This window comes from Kogia breviceps, chromosome 10, assembly GCF_026419965.1.
Source record: "Kogia breviceps isolate mKogBre1 chromosome 10, mKogBre1 haplotype 1, whole genome shotgun sequence".
NCBI lineage: Eukaryota > Metazoa > Chordata > Mammalia > Artiodactyla > Physeteridae > Kogia > Kogia breviceps.
Genome location: NC_081319.1, coordinates 42,932,159 through 42,957,504, shown reverse-complemented (window position 1 = coordinate 42,957,504; position 25,346 = coordinate 42,932,159). Strand labels below are relative to the sequence as shown.

The window sequence follows — 25,346 nt, the reverse complement described above, 5'->3', positions numbered from 1 at the left end:
TCTCAACCACTGCGCCACCAGGAAAGCCCTGTACTATTTTTACTATTTTTTTTTTTTTTGGTTAAGTCTGAAATTATTTCTCAATAAAAAGCTAAGAAAAATCTGAGACACGATTTATGTAGTACAGTCTTGAACACGGATTAATAATGAGAAGTTGGAAACAATCCAAATGCCCAATAATGATGGCTAAGTAAATTATTCTGTAAAGTAGAACACTATGCAGTTATTAAAAGTGGCATCAACAGGGGTTTCCCTGGTGGCGCAGTGGTTGAGAGTCTGCCTGCCGATGCAGGGGATACGGGTTCGTGCCCCAGTCTGGGAAGATCCCACATACTGCAGAGCGGCTGGGCCCGTGAGCCACGGCTGCTGAGCCTGTGCGTCCAGAGCCTGTGCTCTGTAACGGGAGAGGCCACGACAGTGAGAGGCCCACGTACCGAAAAAAAAAAAAAAAAAAAAAGTGGCATCAACGACAAGGGCCTAATTTTCAAAATATACAAACAGCTCATACAACTCAACAACAAAAAACAAATAACCCAATCGAAAAATTGGCAGAAGGCCTAAATAGACATTCCTCCAAAGAAGACATATAGATGGCCAGTAGGCACATGAAAAGATGCTAATCATCATTAATTATTAGAAAAATGAAAATAAAAACTGCAATGAGGTACCACTTCACACTGGTCAGAATGGCCATCATCAGTAAGTCTACAAATAATAAATGCTGGAGAGTGTGGAGAAAAGGGAAACCTCTTATACTGCTGGTGGGAATGTAAATTGTATGGAAAACATACCAATGGCTGCTATGGAAAACAGTATGCAGGTTCCTCAAGAACTAAAAATGGAGTTGCCATATGATCCAGCAATCCCACTCCTGGGCATATACCCAGACAAAATTATAATTTGAAAAGATACATGCACCCTTATATTCAAAGAAGCACTATTTACAATAGCCAAGACATGGAAACAACCTAAATGTCCATCGACAGATGAATGGATAAAGATGTGGTGGGGAGATACACACACACACACACACACACACACACACACATACATACATATACACAATGGAATACTACTCAGCCATATAAAAGAATGAAATAATGCCATTTGCAGCTACATGGATGGACCTAGACAAATACCATATAGTATCACTTAAATGTGGAGACTAAACTATAACACAAATGAACATATCTCAGAAACAGAAACAGACTCAGACACAGAGAACAGACTTGTGGTTGACAAGGGGGAGGGGAAGTGGGAGAGGGAAGGACTGGGAGTTTGGGATTAGTAGATGCAAACTATTATATATAGAATGGACAAACAACAAAGTCCTATTGTATAGCACAGGGAACTATATTCAATATCCTGTGATAAACCACAATGGAAGAGAATGTGAAAAAGAGTATATATATATATATATATATATATATATATATATATATAACTGAATCACTTTGCTGAACAGCATAAATTAACACATCATTGTAAGTCAACTATACTTCAATTAAAAAAAAAGTGGCATCAGTACAGTTTTACATACACTGAAGGAAGAAAGCAAAGTTGCATCTGACATCATTGTGGAACCTGGGGTTTGGGGATGGAATTTTATTTTATTTTAAAAAAATTAATTAATTAATTGGCTGAGTTGGGTCTTTGTTGCTGTGCGCAGGCTTTCTCTAGTTGCAGCAAGTGGGGGCTACTCTTCATTGCTGAATGCGGGCTTCTCATTGCAGTGGCCTCTCTTGTTGCGAAGCATGGGCTCTAGGCGCCCCGGCTTCAGTAGTTGCAGCACGTGGGCTCAGTAGTTGCGGCACATAGGCTCTAGAGCGCAGGCTCAGTAGTTATGGCACAGGGGCTTAGTTGCTCCATGGCATGTGGGATCTTCCCGGACCAGGGATCGAACCTGTGTCCCTTGTATTGGCAGGCAGGTTCTTAACCATTGCACCACCTGGGAAGTCCTGGGGATGGGATTTTAGATTTGATTTATTTCTGTAGACTTCCCACATGTTCCGAGTTTTCACCAAGAAGCAGGTGTGACTTTTATAATCAGAACAGAAAAGCTGTTTCAGAAAATGGACCTTATTGACACAACTCTTGAGGGAAACTCACGTGGGTCTGGGGCACAGGATGCTGTGCTATTCACGGTCCGGCCCCTCACCAGGCCTCCCTCCTTAGCGGGAACGGCAATGGCCAGCTGAGTGACTTGCTTTGGGGATTCTGGGTTCCCTTCCTGGGTGATCATTTGCTGCCTGTTGAGAGAGGTGTTCTAACCATGACTGCAGGGGAGCTGGAATGTGGCCACGTGGCAGACCAGGCTGCAGAGGGGACACCCAGAAATGACAGATTGGCTGGGTCTGCACTGACTGAGCTCACTCAAAGCTGTGACTGTGGGTCCTTACAACCACCCTGAGAGGAGGTGGGTGTTAGTACTAACACTCGTTATAGGGGAAGACAGGGGTTCTGAGAGGCTGTGACAGCGGCCGAAGCTCATCCTGCTGGTTGTGCCTCAGAACCAAGACGAGAACTGGTTGTTCTCTCTGCCCAATGCATTTTCAATCCTACTGCAAATCCTCACTCAAAGGCAGAGAAAAGCTGCAGAGGGAAATGAAGCAAAAGAGCCCACGGGACAAAACAGATGGAAAGATATATCATGTTCTTATATTGGAAGAATTAATATTGTTAAAATGACCACACTACCCAAGACAATCTACAGAATCAACGGAATCCCTATCAAAATACCAACAGCATTTTTCACAGAACTAGAACAAATAATTTTTAAATTTGTATGGAACCACAAAAGACCCAGAATAGCCAAAACAATCATGAGACAGAAGAACAGAGATGGAGGAATCATGCTCCCTAACTTCAGACTATACTACAAAGCTATAGTAATCAAAACAGTATGGTGCTGGCACAAAAACAAACAGATCAATGGAACAGAATAGAGAGCCCAGAAATAAACCCACACATTTTTGGAAAAATAATCCAAGACAAAGGAGGCAAGAATATACAATGGAGAAAGGATAGTCTCTTCAATAAGTGGTGCTGGTAAAACTGGACAGCCACCCATAAAAGAATGAAATTAGAACATTCTCTAACACCATATACAAAATACACTCAAAATAAATTAGAGACCTAAATGTAAGACCAGAAACCATAAAACTCCTAGAGGAAAACATAGGCAGAACACTCTTTGCCATAAATCGTAGCAATAAAATTTTGGATCTATCTCCTAGAGCAAAGGAAATAAAAGCAAAAATAAACAAGTGAGACCTAATTAAACTTAAATGCTTTTGCATACCAAAGGAAACCATCGACAAAACCAAGACGATCTACAGAATGGGAGAAAATATTTGCAAATTATATGACCGATGAAGGGTTAATATTCAAAATATATAAACAGCTCATACAACTCTATATCAACAAACAAACAAACAAACAAGCTGCTTAAAAAATGGGCAGAAGACCTGAATAGACAGATCTCCAAAGAGGACATGCAGATGACCAATAGGCACGTGAAAAGATGCTCAACATCACTAATCATCAGAGAAATGCAAATCAAAACTACAATATCACCTGTAAGACGGCCTATCATCGAAAACAATACAAATAACAAATGTTAACAAGGATGTGGAGAAAAGGGAACACTTGTGCACTGTTGGTGGGAATGTAAATTGGTGAAACCACTGTGGAAAACAGTATGGAGGTTTCTCAAAAAACTAAAAATATAACTACCATATGACCCAGCAATTCCACTCCTGGATATATATCTGAAAGAAACAAAAACATTGATTCAAAAAGTTACCGCAGGGCTTCCCTGGTGGCTCAGTGGTTGAGAGTCCACCTGCCGATGCAGGGGACACAGGTTCGTGCCCCGGTCCGGGAAGATCCCACGTGCCGCGGAGCGGCTGGGCCCGTGAGCAATGGCCGCTGAGCCTGCGCATCCGGAGCCTGTGCTCCGCAACGGGAGAGGCCACAGCAGTGAGAGGCCCGCGTACCGCAAAAAAAAAAAAAAAAAAAAAAAAGTTACCGCAATGTTCAAAACAGCACTATTTACAATAGCCAAGACATGGAAGCAACCTAAGTGTATGTCAACAGGTGAATGGATAAAGAAGATGTGGTATATATATACAATGGAATATTACTCAGCCATAAAGAAAAGAACTTTTGCCGTTTGCAACAACATGGATGGGTATTATGCTAAGTGAAATAAGTCAGACAGAAAGACAAATACTGTATAATATCACCTCTATGTGGAATCTAAAAAGTACAAAAAACCAGTGAATATAACAAAAAAGAATCAGACTCACAGATATAGAGAACAAATTAGTGGTTACCAGTGGGGAGAGGGAAAAGATGAGGGGCGATACAGGAGTAAGTTATTAAAGGTACAAACTGTTCTGTATAAAATAAGCTACAAGGATATATTGTACAACACAGGGAATATAGCCAATATTTTAAAATAATTACAAATGGAGTATAACCTTTAAAATTTTTCAGTCATATATTGTAACATATAATATTGTACATCAACCATACGTGAATAAAACTTTTTTATTAATTAAAAAATAAAAGAGAGCCCACAGGAGGATGATTTTCCCCTGTGGTGGTGTGTTCCCAGAAGAGCACTCTTGGTCTCTACTCAACCTCCTCCGCAAGCTCGTAAAAATGTACCAGAGGGAGCCTGGCCTGCCCACCAGATGAACCTCCTCAGCAGTTAAGTCAACATCCAGGAGTGTCAGCTCTGGGTCTGAAGAGGAGAAAATATTCCAAACGAATCTGATGCATAAGAAAGGCTGAGGGTCTGGACCCTCGGGTTCAGGAGGAGCCAGTGGGGTTTCTTTATCCTGGTAGGACTCAATTTTGAGTTCTGTGTGGATATAAAGGCATTCTGAAGGCAGAGTTCTTAAGCTGGAGGTTTGCGGAGGCAGCAGTGATAGCCACTTTAGGCTCATGCAGACAAGAATGGTTGATTCCTGGTAAGGGGGCAACAGCCTAAACCAGCACCTCTTGCAGGGAGTGTGTGGCTTGGGCCTTTGGGGCCTGGTCTCCCTCGGTGACACATGAGCTGTGATCTATAAACAAACTCACGAATGCCCCAAAATGAATGTACCAGGACTATGGCTCCCCAGGAGGCAGAGACCCAGGCACATGCTCTGTAAGGACTCAGCTAAGGCCCACAGAGCAAGAGCAGGAGATCCCCCTGCTCCCTGCACTGCAGACATAGAAAGTCGGAGGTGCTGCAGCTTATGCAAATATGTCCTCCTCAGAGATGGCCAGACAACTCTCTCCTCATCAGTGGTTTCACATCTTTTTAGTGCAGCTCACAATAGGAAATACTCTACTGTTGTATACGAGCGCGCGTGCACACACCCCCCCCCCTCCCCGAAGTTTCATGAAACAATACATATTTTACAAGATATAATGCAGTATTTTTTATTTCTTTAAAAAAATTCTAATGCAAACCAATACACTGATCTCACACATCATGAACAGTTGTGCACATGGTCTGCAAGTACAGATTCAACAGAGCTAACATTCCCTAAAGCCATACAACGTGCCAGATACCATCCTAACATTTACATTCACTTCTCTCTTTGAATCCTCACAGCAATTTTGTGATTTAGATTATCTCCCTGATTTTACAGACGAGAAAACTGAGGCTTAAGTAAATTACTGCCTAAGGTCACACAGGAAGGAAGTAGCTGAGCAGGGATTTGAAGCAAAGACGGAGGCCAGGGCCCAAGGCCCCATCACCCCATGACCTCAGCTGCAGAAATTCAGGGCATCCTTTATGTCCATGTCAGAGCACGTGTCTTCCCCCGAAGGTTTTTGCAAACACTATTCTGCAACACTTTTCATAATTCCTTGGATCGGTGTCATCAGCTCCCGTGCACACAGATGAGGGATCCCTGGGACTCACTCAGCTCTGCTAGGGTAATCACGAGGCACAAGTCATTAATGATTTTTTCTTGAGGAAGCGGAGTGGGGGAATGAAGTCTTTGGTTTGGGAGAGCAGACTCGTCAGTGGCTTGTTTTTGTTTCACTGTGAATCCTTTATCCTTTGTTAGGTGATTCTCAGGCAGATATGTATTTAAAAGATACAAGAAAAAGCCACATGGGTGTTGAGGTCCACAGATGGAAACCCAAGGCCAGGACATTCATGTGTGTAGCCATGCCAGGCTCTAATCACTCACTGGCCACCGCTCCCACTGGGAGGACCCTGGCTTCACTCTGTCTCATCTTCTTTTGGGATGGTTCATCACCCAAAGGGCCCCTTGGTCCAGAAACCAGTTGGCCAGATAAGATGTGCAGAAAGATTGCTGGACAGACTAACAGTTTGGCTCTCCTTCAAACAAATACTTTCCTTGTTTTCTCAGCATTCATTGGCCGGGGAGGCCGCTGGTTATGAGGGAAGAGGGGCTCACAGTGGCACAGCCCACCCAGCACCACACTGAGCCCCGCAGCACACAGGATCGCTTAATCGGCAGGCCTTTGGGCAACCCCCGCAAGCCCCAAGTGGATCCTCAGACTTGAACATGCGTCACCATCACCTGGAGGGCTGTGAAAATCCAGATAGCTGCCGCCCCACCCTCTCAGAGTTTCTGATTCAGCAGGTCTGGAATGAAGCCTGAGAATCTGCATCTCTAATAAGTCCCCAGGTGGTGAGGATGTTGCTGGTCTATGGACCACGGTTTGAGGTGCACTGCCTCAGTACATCCTCAGCAAGAAGATTCGCAAGAGGGAATCTAGTAAAATCTTCTTCTCTTCGTGTATCTTTGACAACTAACATCCCCTTTTAGGTGGGAACCCCTCACTTCTACTGGCTGGCTCACCCTGGAGGCTTATGCACTACAAGTTTTGAAGTGAGAAAAGCATAAAACCCATTGGCCTAGTTGGGTGAGCCCAGCTCAGGCTCTCAAAGTCTGGGGTTTCTGTGTGATGCTAACCTCACGTAAGTGTTTAATAAACATTGCGTAATCTACCTCATCAGGAAGGTGGATTATTTATTTATTTATTTATCTATCTATCTATTTATTTTTGGTTGTGTTGGGTCTTCGTTTCTGTGCGAGGGCTTTCTCTAGTTGCAGCGAGTGGGGGCCACTCTTCATTGCGGTGCGCGGGCCTCTCACTGTCACGGCCTCTCTTGTTGCGGAGCACAGGCTCCAGACGTGCAGGCTCAGTAGTTGTGGCTCATTGGCCTAGTTGCTCTGCGGCATGTGGGATCTTCCCAGACCAGGGCTCGAACCAGTGTCCCCTGCATTGGCAGGCGGATTCTCAACCACTGTGCCACCAGGGAAGCCCCCAGGAAGGTGGATTTTAAAAGCTGGTAACTCAACGTGTCTCACTTTGGGTTCTTCCAAGGAAAAAGTATTACAAAGATGAAATGGTATGATTAAAAGGAGACGTAGCACACACATTTCTACCCGAATCCACTTTGTGCATGATGTCACCAAGCCCATGCAAATATGCATAGATTTGATAGCTCCTAAGCCTTTTGCATGGTCAGTCTGGTTGCTACGAACACAAACAGGAAGCTGACAGGCAGGAAGGAGTCACCTAATCCAACTGGCCAAGTCACCTTCCTCTTTATTTTTCCTTTCCACTCCTCAGAGCTCACATTCTGAAAGACTGTGGCTGCTACTGTCTCATTTTCCCATGCTCACACCATTCAGTGCTGTCAGGATTCCTGTGCCGAAGCAAAAGCCTAGGGCTGCCTTTGTGTAGAGGTGTCCTCCTTCATCAGACGTCTGGGAATACTGAGGAGGGCTCAGGGATGCCTGTTTCTTCCTGTCACTATGCTGCAGAGGACAGCCACATTCCTTAGTCATTGTGCTCCTGGCAAAACGTTCTCCATCTCAACAAGATGAAATAGGAAGAACACAGAGAATTTCGGGTTATTCCTATGTTCTGAGTACAGCATTTCACTCTGGCTTGAGAACTGGGGAAAATTCATTCTTCCAGCCAAAGGGCTCATAAAAACCCAGACAGAATCATACAGGATGTCGGAAGAGACTCTCCCTCTGCAAAAGATACATGTGGTATGCTTAGGTATAAATGATGAGTTTCTATTTTTAGGATTTGAAAAAAATTTAATACATCTTCAGCACTATCTACTGTATTCCTTAGAATTCCATGGGAGGAAGAACCAACTTGGGTCACTTAAAAAAAATGCCCTTGAAGATGGGGTATTCTGAGGCATCCAAATACTTAAAAATATTCCCTGAGTCCTACTTTCCCTTCTGAAAGCACATGGGAAACAAATGCTATAAACTAGATTTAAAAGCAGCATTAGGGCTTCCCTGGTGACGCAGTGGTTGACAGTCCGCCTGCCGATGCAGGGGACATGGGTTCGTGCCCCAGTCCGGGAAGATCCCACATGCCGGGGAGCGGCTGGGCCCGTGAGCCATGGCCGCTCTGAGCCTGTGCTCGGCAACGGGAGAGGCCACAACAGTGAGAGGCTCGCGTACTGCAAAATAAATAAATAAAAAAAAATAAAAGCAGCATTAAAAAAAAAAGTCCAGATCGCAGCCTTGACCATGGCGTAAAGAGCACAGCAGAGGCAGGTCGAAGTTAATTGACTTAGAAAAGGTCACAGAGTTCCTTGGTTAAACATCCAAGGCGTGGTGAAGAGCTCCTCAAAGCGATGTCCCAGGGTGTGCGTAGAAGCTTCCAGTGATTTCCTCTGGCTCGACTTTGCCTTCTGCTGGGTGGGCAGAAGAAAATGTGTCTCCCAGGCCCAACCCTAGAAGCAAACTCCACAGACCTGATGAGTTTTTCTGTAGCAACTGGGAGCCCACAAGCATAAGGGACTCAGGCAGCAGAAAGAGCCTGACAAGAGAGGCCCAGTGGGGGCAGCTTGTCCAAGACGGGGCTGTAAACATCCTTTAGTGGCCACACAATAGAAACCTCTTTCAAGAGAGGGAGCAGGCATACATGTCCTTTAAAAGCAATGAAAGAAATGCCCAAACACAGCACACTCACGTTGACTGGACAATCGGCTCTCCCTGAGGGGTAACACTGTGAGAGACAGGAGCTCAGCCAGAACAGGTTTTGGAAAAATTTTATTGCATTTTGTTTCCATGTGGAAGCACTGACAAAATTGAAAAGAGGCAGCATGTTCCACTTACTTTTCTGAAAGATCACATAGCTAGATGAAGTCTCTCCCCACCCAGGGCTGATTGAATAAACCTCACCCCAAACCCACCCCAAGCAAAAGATTAAAAAAGGTTTGTGGTGATGCTTAAAAAAAACAAATCCATGTTGAGATGGTATTCGGATTTGCGACCTCTGCATTTGATGCGTACTCCCCGTCCCCTCACCTCCCCCCACTGTCTTCAGGCCCTTCCTCCTTCAAAGGAGACTCCACACACAAGTGTGCAAATGGAAAAGCTAGTCAGTTTCAGCGCCGCAGGCTTAGGTGTGTCTGCCGATTCCAGTGGATGGGTCTCTCAACTTTAAAATGTTTGGCTGTAATGTTGCCCTTGCATCACGGTCAGCCTAAGCAGGATAATGGTCTCCCAGGTTAAAATACAGAGAAGACATGGGTATGTGCACATTTATGGGTCTAAAATGTCAGAAAGTAAACTCACTGCAGGGATTTACAAAATGAGGAAGAAGGGGTTGATGGTGGAGCTGAGGCTGTTTCACTTGGCAGTAACACTGCTTAATCGGCACCTCGCTAGGAGAGGGAGGGAGGTGGGGAGGTCAGAGAAGAAGCAAACGTTAACAAGGGAAATGTAGCTCGCCTGAAGCTGGGTCATTTTCTTCTTCTTTTGATTGTATAAGGCATTTTGAACTGGAAAAACTTCTTTCCTTCACATTCTTCCAAATAATCAGAGTTGGAATATAACTGGTGATTCAGAATACAAATAAGACCCCTTTCATCTCCATCCCACACCCCATACATAAGTCATTCTACACACTCAGAGCCCATAAAGTACAAGGCAGGCAATTGGCTTTATGAATTAGGAGGCGAATCGTGTTCACATGGGAGATGAGGCCACTGTGTCAAGGACCCTTTTAAGGGCTCCAGCCCTGATCCTGGCCCTCTCAGGTCACAAGGAGTAAGCATCCATCTTCGGTGAGGTTTTAACTCCCATTTGGGCGCTCGCCACTGCCTCCTGGGCAGTGGGAGGTCATGGGCTCTCCTGGCTCTCCTATGCGTCCCAAACAGGTGTCCAGGCTGGTCCATCCACGCACAAGAGTCACGACTCAGTTAGTACAAGGAGGCATGGCCTGGAGACAGCACCCTCCACATTAGTCATGCCAGACAGACAGCAGAGAGGAAACCAGAGATCAGAGAAGTGATTTTAAAAAGGAAAAAAGAAAAGCAGCTTCGGTCACCAAAAAAATAGAAAGGATGATCTTTTAAAAATAAAACATGGGGACATTTTTTTTCTCTGCAATGTTCAGCCATTTTACTTGAGACATTAAAAAAAATGTTTTAGAGTAGTTGTTTTGCTTTTTCGGTTTAAACGTTCATGAGAACAGATTGGATGGTAGTGCTGGGATGTGGTTTGTGTCTGAGTGGCAATGCTGGTCAGGGGTCCTTCAGACCACATACTGGTACGGGTCTGCCTTCCCTTGATCTGGCGTGGCAAAGGGGCTGGCCCAGCCTAGAGAAAAGGGGTGGCCAAAAACGGCTTTCATGTTCATCCATTTTGTTTTTTTAGCCCATCTTCTCTCTTCCTTTTTCAATTGTTCTATTCCCTGAAAACAAGAACAATCATACTTTCAGTCAAGCACTTTACTGCTGTGGTTTTGGGGGAGAGATATCCATTAGCTCGAGGTGAATGGAATAAACACTTCCTTTTTAAAGCCATGAAGCTTATCTACACAGTACATTTTTCTTCTCTTTCTCTCATAGAAAGTGCTAAAGAAAAAAAATCATATCTTTTGCGGGGGGTGGGCACATAGGCACGTATGTATAAGTCCCTCCAGGAAGGAAGGGACAAATGAGCAAAGTCAGCAGGCCCCTAAGTCACTGTTCCTAGTTGTGCAATCCAGTGTTTTGTTAAGTGAGTCCTTGCTGGGTCTGCAGAGGCACTTCAGGCCTGGCTCTGAGCTGTGTGTGTGGGAGCACTGTGAAGGCTGGGGCGCAGGAAGCCTCAGCTGGCGGGGAGCTTGAGATCATGATAGCCAAGGATGGCCATTAATTTGGGATCGGTTCATGGTAAGTCTGAAGCTACTATGACCACTTTGCAGACAAAAAAAAGAACCAAGTCAAAGGACCAGCTCTGGTGCTGTTAGGCCCCCCAGCCTGGGAGGCCAAGGAGCGCTCTGCTTAGCGGGACTGGCGAGGCACAGTGGAGGAGGTGAACAGGAGGGAGAGGTCACCACAGAGGAGGAAGGAGAGGGATTAGTATAGGTTAGAAGGGCCGCACGGACAGACCGCTCAGCCTCAGCCTCAGTCCCGGCAAAGGCCTTCCTGTGCTCCTTTGGGGAGAAGTGTGACCCAAGGCCACCTCAGCAGTTGTCAAAGAGCCCGCACCACCCCCTGGCCAAGTCTCGCAAGAAAAATGTGGCCTGGGGGAGCAGGCTGATCCCTCCCTTTTCCCTTCTCCTGAAGGAGCTGGTCAGCGGGTGGGGCCGGAGGACATGGGAGAAGCAGCCTGGCAGGAGCCTGGCCAGGGGTCTGTCTGCTGTGGTCTCTGTGAGGTGGAGGAGCAGGGGTGGGGCCTGAGGGGACAGCCCAGTCTGAGTCTCGGTTCACAGCCTAGGGCCCTGGGACAATACAGGCCAAGCGTAAGATGCCCTTTCCCATGAGCTGCAGGCCCTTGGCTTCTTTCTCCTTTCCTTTCAATGTGACTCCCTTTAGGAATAGCCTTGAGGGGGAAGAACAACTAGGACCAGAGCCATGAGAGTGTTCCTTCCAGCTCCCCCAGACTATGGCTTGTGTGGCCTGGGGGTGTCCCTACAGCGGGTAGGGCCAGATAGTCACCTCTGGGTTCCCTGCAGGTCTTACGCAGAGAAGTTTGTCACATTTACTGCATGGATACACAGGTGGATCTACAGCATTGGCTACTATTTTTACAGACACTCTTTTATAATGATATGAATGCTTACAAAAGAAAAAAGGTGCTGAGAGGCACCCAACCTTCTAAACCACGGGGAATTGCCCCAGATCCAAATGGTGGTGCCTTGGCAGCCGGCAGCATCGTCTTTCTCCACATGCTGAATTTCCACACCCACAGGGATGGGGCCTCAGCAGCAGCAGCAACAACTGAGTCTTCCTACGAGCCTCCATCTAAGGCTGACTACCCAATCGGCCGAAGTTCCCCCAAAGAACCCTAGACGATTGTTGAGAGCTGCTACCTGAAGGGGACCTTGGGAAGCCAGGACGGACTCATGACCTTACCCCAGAGCTAAGGGTTGCCCCTTCCTCCTGGGGCCCCTTACCCAGACCCCAAACCCAAACAGGGAAGAAATGCCCACATCACAGCCACGGACTGACCACCTGGAGGCTTTTGGACACCTTAGGAAGGTTGAGAGGTAGTGGCAGTGGCACCAGGGGTATGGGCTCCAGCTCGGCCGAGCCAGCAGCTTTGAAGCTCCCAGAGAAGGAGCTGTGAGCAGGGCAGAAGGTGGGGGCAGGTAGAAGGCAGCAGATGAGGATCAGAGCCGGGCCTTGCTGCCCACTGCTCTGAGGGCCCAAGCTGGGCTGTCTCCTGACAACACCCTCGGGACCTGTTCGTGAAGGCACCTTCTGTGGGAAGCCGACCCTGTCTGTGCCACCTGGGTCAGGGTGCCCTTTGTCCACCACCTGTCTCCAAGCCTGTGGCCACTGGATGGGAAGGGCATCCCAGTGCCTAGCAGAATGCCTGACCCAGAGCCGTGTACAAGACAGAACCATCACGGGAAGGTGGAAGGGCTCGTAACAAAAGGGAACCCTTTGCCGAGGCTGCGCACCCCCCCCCCACTCCTGGTATGATGTGAGTGCCAGTCCCAAGTGGGGAGGAAGAAGATCCCGAGTCACTACAAACGAAGGAATGTGCCCTGCACACCCAGGGCCTGGTCGCTGGGCTCCCAGGTCTGGCCTGCAAGCAGCCCTCCCCCAACCCCAGCTGTGGAGGTAGGTGGTGAGCAGGCTGCCTGCTTGCTTACCGTCTCATCCGTGCAGATGGAATGCACCTGGGTCCCAAACATGACTGATGTGAAAATGAGGAAGAGCAGCCCCTCGAAGCACAGGAGGATGAGGAGGATTACTGTGGTAGGTGGCGAGAAGGAGCTGCACTCTGAAAGAGAAGGGACACGTGGGGCTCAGGGCTGTCCCTCGCCACCCCCAGGGCTCTTCTCTGGCTTCGAGGCCATGGCAGGGGCCGTCCTCTCCCACACCTGGCCGCACCACTCTCCCTCAGGAAAGCCCTCCTCAGCAGGCTGGACCTGGTCGGCTTCCCCTCCCTCACACACACCACTCCTTGCTCTCCGTCCCTCTTCTTGGACAGCATGGATGTCTGCATCCTGGTGCCAAGCACAGTACCCAGCATGGCCTGGAAGGACCAGAAAGGACTCAGAGCTGAGGCACGAAGGCCTGATGACACCACAGGGAGAACCTCCTCTCCTCAGAGAGCAAAACGCAGGTTGCACAGGTGGAGGGGCCTCAGTCCAGGCCTGGTTTGGCTGTGGGTTTTCTGGGCATTCCTGTGCCTCTGTCTGCTCATGGGTGAGAGGAAAAGGCAGATCTGGAGGATCACTCAGTGGCTGTGGGATCTAAAGCTCGGCAGGGGGGGCAGTCTAAGTGCTGGGGCTTGGCCTGACCCAGTAAGCCCCACGGGGAAGGCCCGCTCTCAGGAGCATCTGAATCCCTGAGACAGTCAGTCCTGAAGCTGGGGAGTTGACAGAAGAGCCACCTGGCCCAGAGCAGACACTTTCACTCCCCTGGCCCCTACTACGACCCCATCCTGACCTGGGTGTGACCCGAGACAAGTCCTTGTCCCTCTCCAGGCCTCTGCTCCCTCCACTGTAGAGCAGTGAAGTTTGACCAGATGTGTGGTTTTCTTTTAGGCAGCAGAATCCTTTGTCTGAGCAGAGTCTAAGTCAGAAACCCAGCCCACTGAAAAGCAGAGGTGCTGAGGGAGATGGTGGGGGGTGAGCAGGCAGAGGACCCCTTTTCTGGCTCTTCACCATCAAGGCAGCTTCTCAGGAGAGCCCTGGACCACCTTGGGAGACGGGGGCCCCAATTGTGGCACTGGTCCAGGCCCCTTGGTTGGCACTGACTACCCAAGGACTCCTGCCTGCCCTTGCCAACAGCTGCCGGGCCTGTCACACCCAGGCCGTGGCCCATGTTTCTGGCTCTTCCAGTGCTCTGGCCTGTTTTCCTGACAGGAGGGGTCTGATCCTGCAGGGCAGAGCTGGGCTCTGGGAATTCAGGGAGTAAGTGCCCCCTCCAAGCTGCCCAGCTAGCTCCCTCACAGGAATGTCAGGAGAGGAAAAGGACATAAATCTGGAATGAGCTTAGAGACACACCAGCACTGAATGGGTGGCAGGGTAAGAGCATCTTGTCTAAATGCCTTATCTCCCCACATCTTCCTCAGAACTTAACACCTCCACATGACTTCCCTTCTTGGTTCCTTGCTAGGCAGGGTGTGCTTAGGGTGGTCCAGCAGCCTGATGGACTGGCCCTGGGTGGCCACAGCTGGGGCAGGTATCTCCCTGGCTTCTGGGCTGGTCAGGGTGGTGGGCAGGACAAGACAGACAGGGTGGGCATGGATCCTGTACCAACTCCTGACTATGAGCTCTCACTAACAGCCTGACCTTCCCCTCTCTAGCTTGGGCTGGAACTGTGGCAGTCACGAAAATGGGGAGACATGGTGTTATGGACTAAATTGTGAACCACCCCCCGAAATTCACATGCCAAAGCCCTAACCCCCAAGTGATATTATTTGGAGCCAGGGCCCTTGGGAGGTAATGAGGGTTGGAAGAGGTCATGAGGGTAGGGCCCTCGTGATAGGATTAGTGCTCTTATGAAAAGAGACACCAGAGAGCTTGCTTTTCTCTCTCTGCCATGTGAGGACACAAGAGGAGAGGGCGGTCTACAAGCCAGGAAAAGGGTCCTCACCAGGAATGGAATTGGCTGGTACCGTGATCTTGGACTTTCCAGCCTCCCAGACTGCGAGGAATAAATGTTTAAGCCTCCCAGTCTGTGCTATCTTGTTATGGCAGCCTGAGGTGACTAATACCCATGGAGTTTCTCTTTCCCTAGATGAGGTCAAGCCAGGCAGAGATGGGGGCAGAACTGGGGAGATACACTAAGTGCCCTACATACAAACCTTCAAGTTGCAAACTTTCAAAGATGTGAACATGTGTTCACATGTCCAATTACGTTAGTTGGGTACCTAGGCTAACTTTGTTGGATTTAACAAACAAATTGGACATATGAACGCGCTCTCAGAACAGAACGTGTTCGTATGTAACGGACTTACTGTAGAAGGGGGCAGATGCAAACTACAGAGATAGGGAAAGCCCCTTAATATCTGGTTGGCAGCTAAAGATACTGTCCTTTTCACAGCCTCACAAGTTCTGGGGGAAATAATAGCAAGAAAAAGCCTAAGAAGTCAGTATGTGCAGGAAGAGCAAAACTCCTAAAAAATGATGAAATGAAGAGGGGGACCAATCAATGGAAAAAGAATGAAAATACGATGTTTCTGCTCAAGATGTGTCTCACAGATGTATGTGTGAAAGATGGAGCCCAGCAGGTGGCCTCTCTTAATTCCTCCAGTATCTGTAGTAGTCTTCCCCTTATCCTTGGTTTTGCTTTCTGCAGTTTCATTTACCTGTAGTCAACCTCAGTGCAAAAATATTAAATGGCAAATTCCAGAAATAAACAATCCATAAGTTTTAAAGTACAAACCGTTCTGAGTAGTGTGATGAAATCTCACGCCATCTTGCTCTGTCCACCTGGGACGTGAACCATCGCTTTGTCCAGCATGTCCATGTTGCATATGCTACATACTACCTCGGTTACCAAATCAACTACCGTGGTATCACAGTGCTTGTGTTCAAGTAACCCTTATTCTACTTAATAATGGCCCCAAAATACTAAAGCAGTGATGCTGGCAATTCAGATACTCTCTTACTGTGCCTAATTTATAAATTAAACTTCATCATAGGTATGTATGTATAGGAAAAAACATGGTATATATATATATATATAGTGTTCTGTACTATCTGAGGTTTCAGGCATTCCACTGGGGGTCTTGGAACATAACCCCTGCAGATAAGGGGGGACTACTGTATTAAAAATTGTTTTCTTATAACTTATTTTTATTCTTCTTTAAAAAAATTTAAATTTTATTTATTTTTTTCAGCATCTATATTTTTCCCTCAGGATTTATGCAATGTTGTTGTTGTTCCTTCCTCAGCATTTGCACATTTAAATGAGATACTTCAAAAGCCAGAAGAATTTGTCTATAATCTTAATGTAAATTGGTGATTAAGCAGTTAAAAAAAACAACCACCACAAAAAAAAAAAAAAAAAAAAAAAAAATTAACAAAAACCATCCATGTCCTAGCCAGAAAGTTAAAAATGGATTTCTGGGGCTTCCCTGGTGGCGCAGTGGTTGAGAGTCCGCCTGCCGATGCAGGGGTCGCGGGTTCGTGCCCCGGTCCGGGAAGATCCCACATGCCGCAGAGCAGCTGGGCCCGTGAGCCATGGCCACTGAGACTGCGCGTCCGGAGCCTGTGCTCCACGACGGAGAGGCCACAACAATGAGAGGCCCGCGTACAGAAAAAAAAAAAAAAAAAAAAAAAAAAGGATTTCTGCAAGGTTGGAATAAAATGACCTTCAATTAAAGCTCCTCGCTTAAAGACATGGAAGCAAAAGCTCTCTCTGCAGGCACAGCTCCACTCCAGGGAATGCATCTCCCTGCTGGGGGCCTGCATTTTCCCTGGGCCCACTTAGGCTAGAGGGTCTATCCAACTCACTACCTTACCTATGGAACTGACTTTAAGGGGCTGCTGTTTTTCATGAAGAGATATTTGGGCCTCTGCTGTTTTTTCCCTGATAGGTCCATAGGCTTGCAAGAGATCTAATAAAATGGCACCAAGATGGAAACAAAGAGCCCACCCTGCTTGGGTCACGCACCCCCCGCAGCCAGGAGGGAAGCCCTGGCACATACTCACTTGTCCAATCCTCTTCAAAGCAATGCAGGAAGTGGAATCCCACCATGATGAGGGCGTGCAACGAAATGAGAGCTATGTACATCTGAAACAGGAAAGCAGTGCAGACGCCATTGTTGTGAGAACCTTCTGGCCGTGCAGGCTCCCGGGACGGGGTGCTTGGAACCTCCCATTCAGGAACACTTAGGCTGAGGGCTGAGCAGGAGGGGGGCCAGAGAGGCATCTGGTGATTTCCCCACTGGTCCCCCGCCCCCAGGCCTGGGTCTGAGGTGAGCGGCCATTCACTGGGAGCGTGGGGGACAAGAACAGAAACAAGCATGTGTCACCAGGTGTGACCTGGGCTGCCCTGGGGGCTCCAGGCCGGCTGCTCCTCACTTGACAGGTCAGGGCCCTGACTGCCATTGGCCCCTCCAGCCCTCAGGCTAGATACACTCCACCAACCTGCAGCTGAGGGAGGGTTGCCGCCTTCTTTAGCTACTTAGGTCGGACACCAGGCATGGGGGCACAGAACAGGGCCCTTACTTATAGCTAATCAACTTGAGTCAATTTTCTAGATGCTCAAGTGAAGGGCACAGGAACAGGCACTTGTTGAACCAAGGAGAGCTCTGGCAGAAAGGCGGAGGTCTGCGTGGCCAGGCACTATTCTGAACAGCAGCAAAGAACACTGTGAGTGCTGTCAATTTTCAAAGGAACAGAGCTCTCCATTGCTTCACAGAGGGTGGGGCAGAACTCTGAAGCTGACTTACTGTAAACAGGACGAAGTACTTCTGGTTGTTCTCGCCAACACAGTTATTGACCCAGGGACAGTGATGGTCCATCTTCCGAATGCACCGCTTACAAACACTGAAAGAGCCGCAAGGCAGATCTTTAGGGGGGTCCTCGCGGAGGTGGGAGGGTCGAGGGGACTCAAAACCCATGCTCCTGCACCACTCCTGGCAAGTGGCCTCTAGGGCGCTACCCAATGTTTTTGCAAGGGGCTTGGAAGGCAGGGCCAGGGCCTCCAGGGTCACAATCATTCCAAACAGGAGGACAGTTATCCACCTCCAAGCCCTCTTATATTGTTTCACATAAAAACAGGCTGGAACTGACATGGCTGAGAAAGAGACTGCTCTCCTGAGGTAACAGTGGGCTGAGAATTTGGTTTACTGAGAGGACAGAAAGAAGAAGCACTTTCAAAAACTTGACAGGATAAGATGGGATACAGCTGCTCCTAATTTCCCCCCAAAGACCAAAAACCTGACCAGGGAACCTCCCAGAGTGCGGCTGAGGAGAGAGAGCTCTAGAAGAGTTCAGAGTGGGGTCAGGAGCCGTGTGTCACATGGCGGCAGGAAGTCTCCCTCTAAGGACCTTTCAGCTCTAAGATAATATCCACTTAGCCCAAAACAGCAGAAAAGTCATTTGACCTTAAGTGTTGATCAGAAATCCCACTAATTTGCAAATTACTAACTTGTTACTGGGATAACTTTTAGACTGAGACTGTTTGAAGCTTTGTTATTTGATAGCAAATGCCTTCCCCACTGCTTTTTGGACCATACAAATAAGAATCTGAAACAAGAGCACAAGGCTAATGGGGCCTCAAAAGCAACTACTCCCAAAGCTCAAGTTCAGGAAGACCCATTTGCCAATAGCTGGGCTCATCAAAAATTGTTTCTTTCTCAATTCATTAAAATAGGCTCCCTAACATTTATCTTGGAGGCAGTGTTTGTTCAAAACAGTTTGAAATACTATAAATACAAGCTTGGAAATAATAGAATTATATATATTTTTGACAGTCCCTTAGTTCACAGCAGCTTTTCTTTCTACTAGTTTCCATAACCAACTTTATCTCAGGTTCTTACTGAAGTGGGCTGTAGTGGGTGGGCCCTGGGGGAAGGGTTGGCTCAGGGGCCTGCTGAAGAGAAGGCTGCCTTGTGCTCACACACAGTGCTCGCTGAGCTCTGGCTGACCCACAGACAGGGCAGGGATGGCACAGAAGGAGCTGTTCTGGGCATGGAGGTGAGCTGTTCTCAGACCGCAGGCCAGGAAGCACAGACCACTCTGAAGGAGGGCTCACCTGCACCCCAAGGGGGAGGTGTGGGCTTTTCTAAGCATGGCATGAGCTCTGGTGGTAAGGCAGACCTGGGACCTCCTCTGCCCCCCACAGGATGTGAGTACCGTTATAAGAGAAAGTGAGAACACACGCTGGCCCAGACGAGTGGTGGGGTCATTGTAGTCCCCACCCTTGTTCTTCCCACAGCTTCAAAGGGTCATGATAACACAGGCATATGGGGAATGGGCACATTTCAGAGATGCTGACCCAGCTCCAGAAATCTCCTTGCGAGCCAGAAAGGCGGGGTAAGAAAAGGACGCATGAAAGGGGCATGGAGGGCAGAAAGAGAAAGCCAGGTACCAGCAACTCCATTACTTGATCAATCAATCTCTCTCTCTGTGTGTGTGTGTGTGTGTGTGTGTGTGTGTGTGTGTGTGTGTGTGTGTATGTTACCAATTTGAATGAATGAATGAAAGAATAGGTAACACTTGTTCCCAGTGTACAATCTTGAAAGTACAGACAAGTAGGAAGTAAAGCTCCCTGCATTCTGGGCCTCAGCCAACACATTCCCACCATGGAACCATCCCTGTAGCCCATGTCTTGTATGTCCTTCCTCAGCTCTGGGGTTTCTTAATCCCCTCCCTGTCTGGGGAACTGAGGGTAACCACCTCCCTGCTCTGGACTCTTGAGCAGTTTTTCTTCCACTTTACTTCTTTGTAAAAGGGGTTTCAGGTGGGTGCTCTGAGGCAGTGTTTGCTCAGCAGCAGAGAGGTGCCAAATGGCCTGACATCCTCTGAAAGCTGTCTAAGAGATTAAGCAAATCTGTCCTTTGCTCTCCCCTCCCAGCCTCTCTGAAGAGGCCAGGTGTGAACCCTGGGAAGCTGGGTTTCACAATAGGCTAAGTTTCACTGGGCAGCCAAATTAGAACACTACTCATCCTTCTGGGAGCAGGCAGGAGTACAGCCCACTGAGAGCTGCAAAAATTGTCCAGAGTGTTGGTCTCTGAGTTTTCTATTTGCAAAGACAGGAAATGCCAAGATGGCACCTCTCCCTCCGGCTTACAGAGTTGTTCAGAAGTAGGCTCCTGGGGCAGGTGGCAGTGCACGTGAGTGGTGGAGGTCCATCCACGCATGTGGCTGGAGGTCCTGTTTACAGGCTAACTGACCCACGGCTCACAAAACACCAAGCCTGAACAGCTCTGCGGCTGGGGCCTGGAGAGCACCAAGGGCAAGGCCTGGTCCCTCAGTGGCCCAAGTGAAGGATGCTCCAGGCCCAGGGGGTGACTGCCCACACCTGCCTGGCTATTTCATCTCAGGCACCAGCCCTCAGGGGGAGGAAGAAAAAATGTGAGCTTTCCACAACCCCTGACACCCCACTGGGAATCAGCCACCTCAGAGTCAGTCTTCTTCCCAGTCCCCACAGCACAGTGGGCTCACTGGTGTCCCCTCCCCAGACACAGCAGGGCAGCTCAAGCACAGCAGCCAGGGAAGGCTCCCAGAGGGCCCTTTCTCCACTCTTGCCTCCTGGCAAAATCCACCTTCCCTGAGGCTCCTGCCTGCACTCCTCTCTTGCACCAACTCCAGCGTCTCCCGTGCGAGATGCTGTGGACACAGACATGTCCTAAGCATTCAATGGCAGTTGCTAAAAAGACCAAATGTCCCCAATGGAGGTATCTGGGGTGTTCCTACCTTCAGGGTTTCCCAGGCCCCTCCCATTTTAAAAAAGTTTTATTTATTTATTTATTTTTGGCTGTGTTGGGTCTTCGTTTCTGTGCGCGGGCTTTCTCTAGTTGCTGCGAGCGGGGGCCACTATTCATCGAGGTGCGCGGGCCTCTCACTGTCACGGCCTCTCTTGTTGCGGAGCATAGCCTCCAGACGCACAGGCTCAGTAGTTGTGTCTCACGGGCTTTGTTGCTCCGCGGCATGTGGGATCTTCCCAGATCTGGGCTTGAACCCGTGTCCCCTGCATTGGCAGGCAGACTCTCAACCACTGCGCCACCAGGGAAGTCCTCACTTTTGTTTGTTTGTTTGTTTGTTTGTTTAATTTATTTTTGGCTGTGCGCGGGCTTTCTCAAGTTGCGGCAAGTAGGGGCTACTCTTTGCTGCGGCGCACGGGCTTCTCATTGCGGTGGCTTCTCTTGCTGCAGAGCACGGACTCTAGGTGCGTGGGCTTCAGTAGTTGTGGCACGTGGGCTTCAGTAGTTGTGGCACGTGAGCCCTAGAGCATGCAGGCTTCAGTAGTTATGGCACATAGGCTCAGTAGTTGTGGCTCGGGGCTCTAGAGCAAAGGGTCAGCAGTTGTGGCGCATGGGCTTAGCTGCTCCGCGGCATGTGGAATCTTCCCGGACCAGGGCTTGGACCCGTGTCCCCTGCATTGGCAGGAGGATTCTTAACCACTGCACCATCAGGGAAGTCTCCCCCACCCCCGCCCCTGCCTTTTTAAATCCTGGTTTTACAACAGGGAGGATGCTTCTCTCCTTTTCCTCCAGGTTCCCTACCATTTTCAGTCCCCAGAGCACTTCCTTTGCAAGCTTGGAAGAGCCCAACAAGCTCACCGGATCGTGTGCATTCAGGTTCCCTGGGGCTCATGCTCCCTCTCCAGGGAGGCACAAGGGTCCTTCCTTGGCACTCAGCCCCCAAGGAGCAGGCTGAGGTCCTCTTGCCCACCCTAAGTGATGGCCCTGTGACTCTCCCTACAGCAGCACTCACCAAACTGTGTCACGGCAGACAAGTGCATCTACCCTGCCTGGGCGGGAGGCCCCCTGGGTCAGGGCCATGTCCCATCCACCACTACAGCCCAGAGCCAAGCCTGGGGCCCCGCTTAGCAAGGGTTGGAGGAGTGAAGGCTCTGACACTATAAATGGGGAACTGGGCTCTACCACCTCAGGCTGGGATGCCACAGTAGAGGAAGAGAAAAAAACATAGCAAGGAGGTACCAAGGGGACCACGCTCCCCATACAGGTTTTCATCTCACACCTCATTCACTATGATTAAAATTATAAGCAAAAAAGGCATCTATAACATCCTGGCCCCAGCTCAGACAATGTGGGGTAAGGCAGTGCCCAAACAGGGTAAGGCCAGTGGAAAGAACACTTCTCTCAGATCACCACTTTGGGCTCTGGGCAAAGAAACTTAGCTTCTCCAAACCACCCTCTGTAGAACTAGCCCTGCTCTCTCAGGGTTAGAGATGATGTGTGTAAAATGCTTTAAAACCAATGCTAGTGCAATATAAATTTATCTGATAACTGATAAACATGCTGGCAGGGGCCCTAAGCAGTCCCCAACTGTCTCATCTCAAGTGTGTGTGTGTTTGTTGGGTGGTGGGGAGGGGTGTGAGGCTTTGCCAAGGTCAGAGGTCTCCACCGCCTGTGCAAGAACCTAACACATAAGCCTAATCTCCACCGCCTGTGCAAGAAGAACCTAACACAGAAGCCTAACACCTTGGCTGTCCCCGTTAGCATGACCCACCCACCCCAAGGATTTCCACAGGCTTCCATGATCCTCAACGCCAGGATGAAAGGAGCCTGCTTGGAAGGAAGACCCAGCCACGTATCACCAGGCTGGAAGGAACACCTACAAGTGCGAGGTCAGGGAATATTTGTGGTACCCATCAGAGCTCAGGGAAAAGAGTTTTAAATTCCATGGACACGGGGCTTCCCTGGTGGCGCAGTGGTTGAGAATCCGCCTGCGGATGCAGGAGACACGGGTTCGTGCCCTGGTCCGGGAAGATCCCACATGCCGCGGAGCAACTAAGCCCGTGAGCCATGGCCGCGGAGCCTGTGCGTCCGGAGCCTGTGCTCCGCAACGGGAGAGGCCACAACAGTGAGAGGCCCGCATACCGCAAAAAAAAAAAAAAAAAAAATTCCATGGACACTACTGGGAGGAGAGGAGGCAAAGAGCTGGGCACAAACACATGCCCCTTCACCTGAGCAGGAAGACTGACACCAACTTTCTCTACTAGGGCAGCAAGCCCCTTGGCTCAACCAGTCACAAACCCAGCTCTGTTTGGTGTGCTGGGGATTTTGCTTATCCAAAACCATGGGTCCCCAGATGGCCTGGGCCACCACAAGCCATCACAAAGGAGCAGGTGTCAGCATACATTTCCTGACAAAGGAACAGGTGACGCACAGGCATCCTCACTCAAGTTCATCTGAATCAGCAGCTCTTGTTTTGCTCAAGCTGATTTGTTTATTAGCACTCAAGAATACCTCCCTTGGATCATCCTGGGGAGAGAGACAAGGAGGGGGGTGTGGTGAGGAAAATGCCAGGCGGTGGAGGTTGCCAAGGGCTCAGGGAGGAAAAAGAAAAGAACCACTGTGGTCACCCAACTTCTTTCTATAAAGTTCAAACTTCCCTGTTTCTGGTCCAGCCTATATAAACCCAGCACATCTCAAATGCTCACACATTCCTCCATTAACAGATAGATATTCATACTTAATCCTCACAAGCTAAGGAGGAACACCCATTTTTACAAAGGAGAAAGTTGAGGTTCTAAGAGATGTGGTGCCTGGCCCACAGTCCCCAGTGTGACAGGGACAGCGTTGCCTTTCCAATGCTGACCTCTCCAACTTCAAGGCAGGAGCCCGCTCCACCACACTGGAGGAATGTGCCCAGAGGAATCACATCACCCAGGGGATGAAAAGAGCTGGCTTCTCGAGCCTCGGGGTAGCAGGAAAAGGCTAGACTGATGCCTCCATCTCAGGCACAAGAAGAAAGCTTTAATTAGTTTCTAATACAGATTTCAGAAACAAGCTGACCCAGACACAGAAAACCCCACAGGAGATGGCAGTTCCCATGGTCCCTGCCCATGCTCCTTGGCCCTCACCCTTGATAAGTGGCAACTAGCTGGGGAGGTCTCCAGATCGCTCTCTCAGACAGACAGAAGAAGATACAGAAAAATATGCATATGGTTATATCAAGTTACACAAGTCATCCCAAACTAGAGTTCTAGTGGAAAGAGTCCCAGACTCGGAGCCAGAAACACCGGGAACCAATCCTGTCTCTTGTAGTCACCAGCTGTGTGACCCTGGAACAGCCACTTAACCGCCTTGAGCCTTAATTCCTCATCTAGGGAGGGTCATGCCTATGGCAGAGCTATCTCTGGGGGTGACCATGGGGATGATGATGATGAGACAGGGTGGGCTGAGGTGCCTGAGACACAGCAGGTGTTGGGAGCTGACCATGGCATCTGGATGTTGAGACTGACTGCCCTCCTCCAAAAGGTGGGCAGTGCAGCCCACACAGAAAAGCCACCTTTCAGCCGCTCAGACCTTGCATAAAACCCAGATGCTTCCACAGCCTCAGGATGACGATACCTCCTGACATCAGGAGCCAGTTCATTCCTCCACAGCCCCTCCCCACCCCAAACACACACTAGTGCGAAAAAGGGACTAAGTGACAGGTTCGTTATTTCTATAATTTAGCATTTAAAGTTCTCGTCATGATAAAGTGCAATATTTAGCTGAAGGTTTTTTTTGTCAAGAAGACTCAAAACAACAAAGAAATCTGAAAACCAAAAGGAAAAAAACACCATAGATAAAACAAGGAAATGGTTTTTTTGGCTGAACTCTACAACTGTCAGACCTCTAGAAGTTTTGTTTTCAAGAAAAGTCTTTCTTTTCTTTCAAGGACAACCCCTTCATTTTCCTATAAAATTTAAGTGAAATTGCACCTGCCCCTTAAATGTGTCAGGAGCTAGACATTCACAGAATGATTTCCTAAAGCTTTGTATCACGTGCCCTTAATAAAGTAAAAAAGCTGTGCGGTAGGAAGAGCAGGAATCCCGTCCATTTTACAGATTTGGAGACAAGGGTGGAGACAAGCAAGGGCCTGGGCAGGGCCCTCCGGCAAGTGTGGCAAAGCCAAGTGTCCTGAGCCCAAACCAAACACCCTTTCCCACCCTTGCCCTCCTGTGCAGGTGAGGATGGAGAGTCACTGTTGTTACTCTGTGCCCAGAGCAGGGCACGTTCAGAAGTCCTGTTGCTGATGGCACCCGTGGAGGGAGGGGGAGGGCGGGGGCGCAGGGAGTGAGGAGGGGAGCCCAGGCGGGGGCAGTGTACCTGCAGTGGTGGGCTCGGTCAGGCTTGATGCTGCAGCATTTGGGACACTTGTACACCACCTGCCCAGGCTTCAGCTGTAAACTCTCGATGAATTCTTTAGTGGCATTTCCTTTGGGCACTGCCCCCTGTAAGAAAGAG

The 25,346-nt window shown here is 48.9% G+C and overlaps 1 protein-coding gene across 4 annotated transcripts in view; it reads right to left on the bottom strand.

Annotated features, from left to right (window-relative positions):
* ZDHHC3 (zinc finger DHHC-type palmitoyltransferase 3) overlaps window positions 1-25,346 on the bottom strand; it is a 60,723-nt gene that overhangs the window by 6,778 nt on the left and 28,599 nt on the right. For 2 of the 4 annotated variants that reach the window (XM_059075820.2, XM_067044517.1), the window contains 5 exons: window positions 25,209-25,333; window positions 17,868-17,964; window positions 17,125-17,206; window positions 13,108-13,238; window positions 9,049-10,713 (listed from right to left, as the gene is read on the bottom strand). In XM_059075820.2, the coding sequence (XP_058931803.1) occupies window positions 10,555-10,713; window positions 13,108-13,238; window positions 17,125-17,206; window positions 17,868-17,964; window positions 25,209-25,333 (594 nt within the window). In that variant the 3' untranslated portion in view covers window positions 9,049-10,554. Of the gene's footprint in view, window positions 1-9,048; window positions 10,714-13,107; window positions 13,239-17,124; window positions 17,207-17,867; window positions 17,965-25,208; window positions 25,334-25,346 lie in introns of those variants that run through there. The other 2 variants (XM_067044516.1, XM_059075819.2) reach the window with 1 other exon arrangement.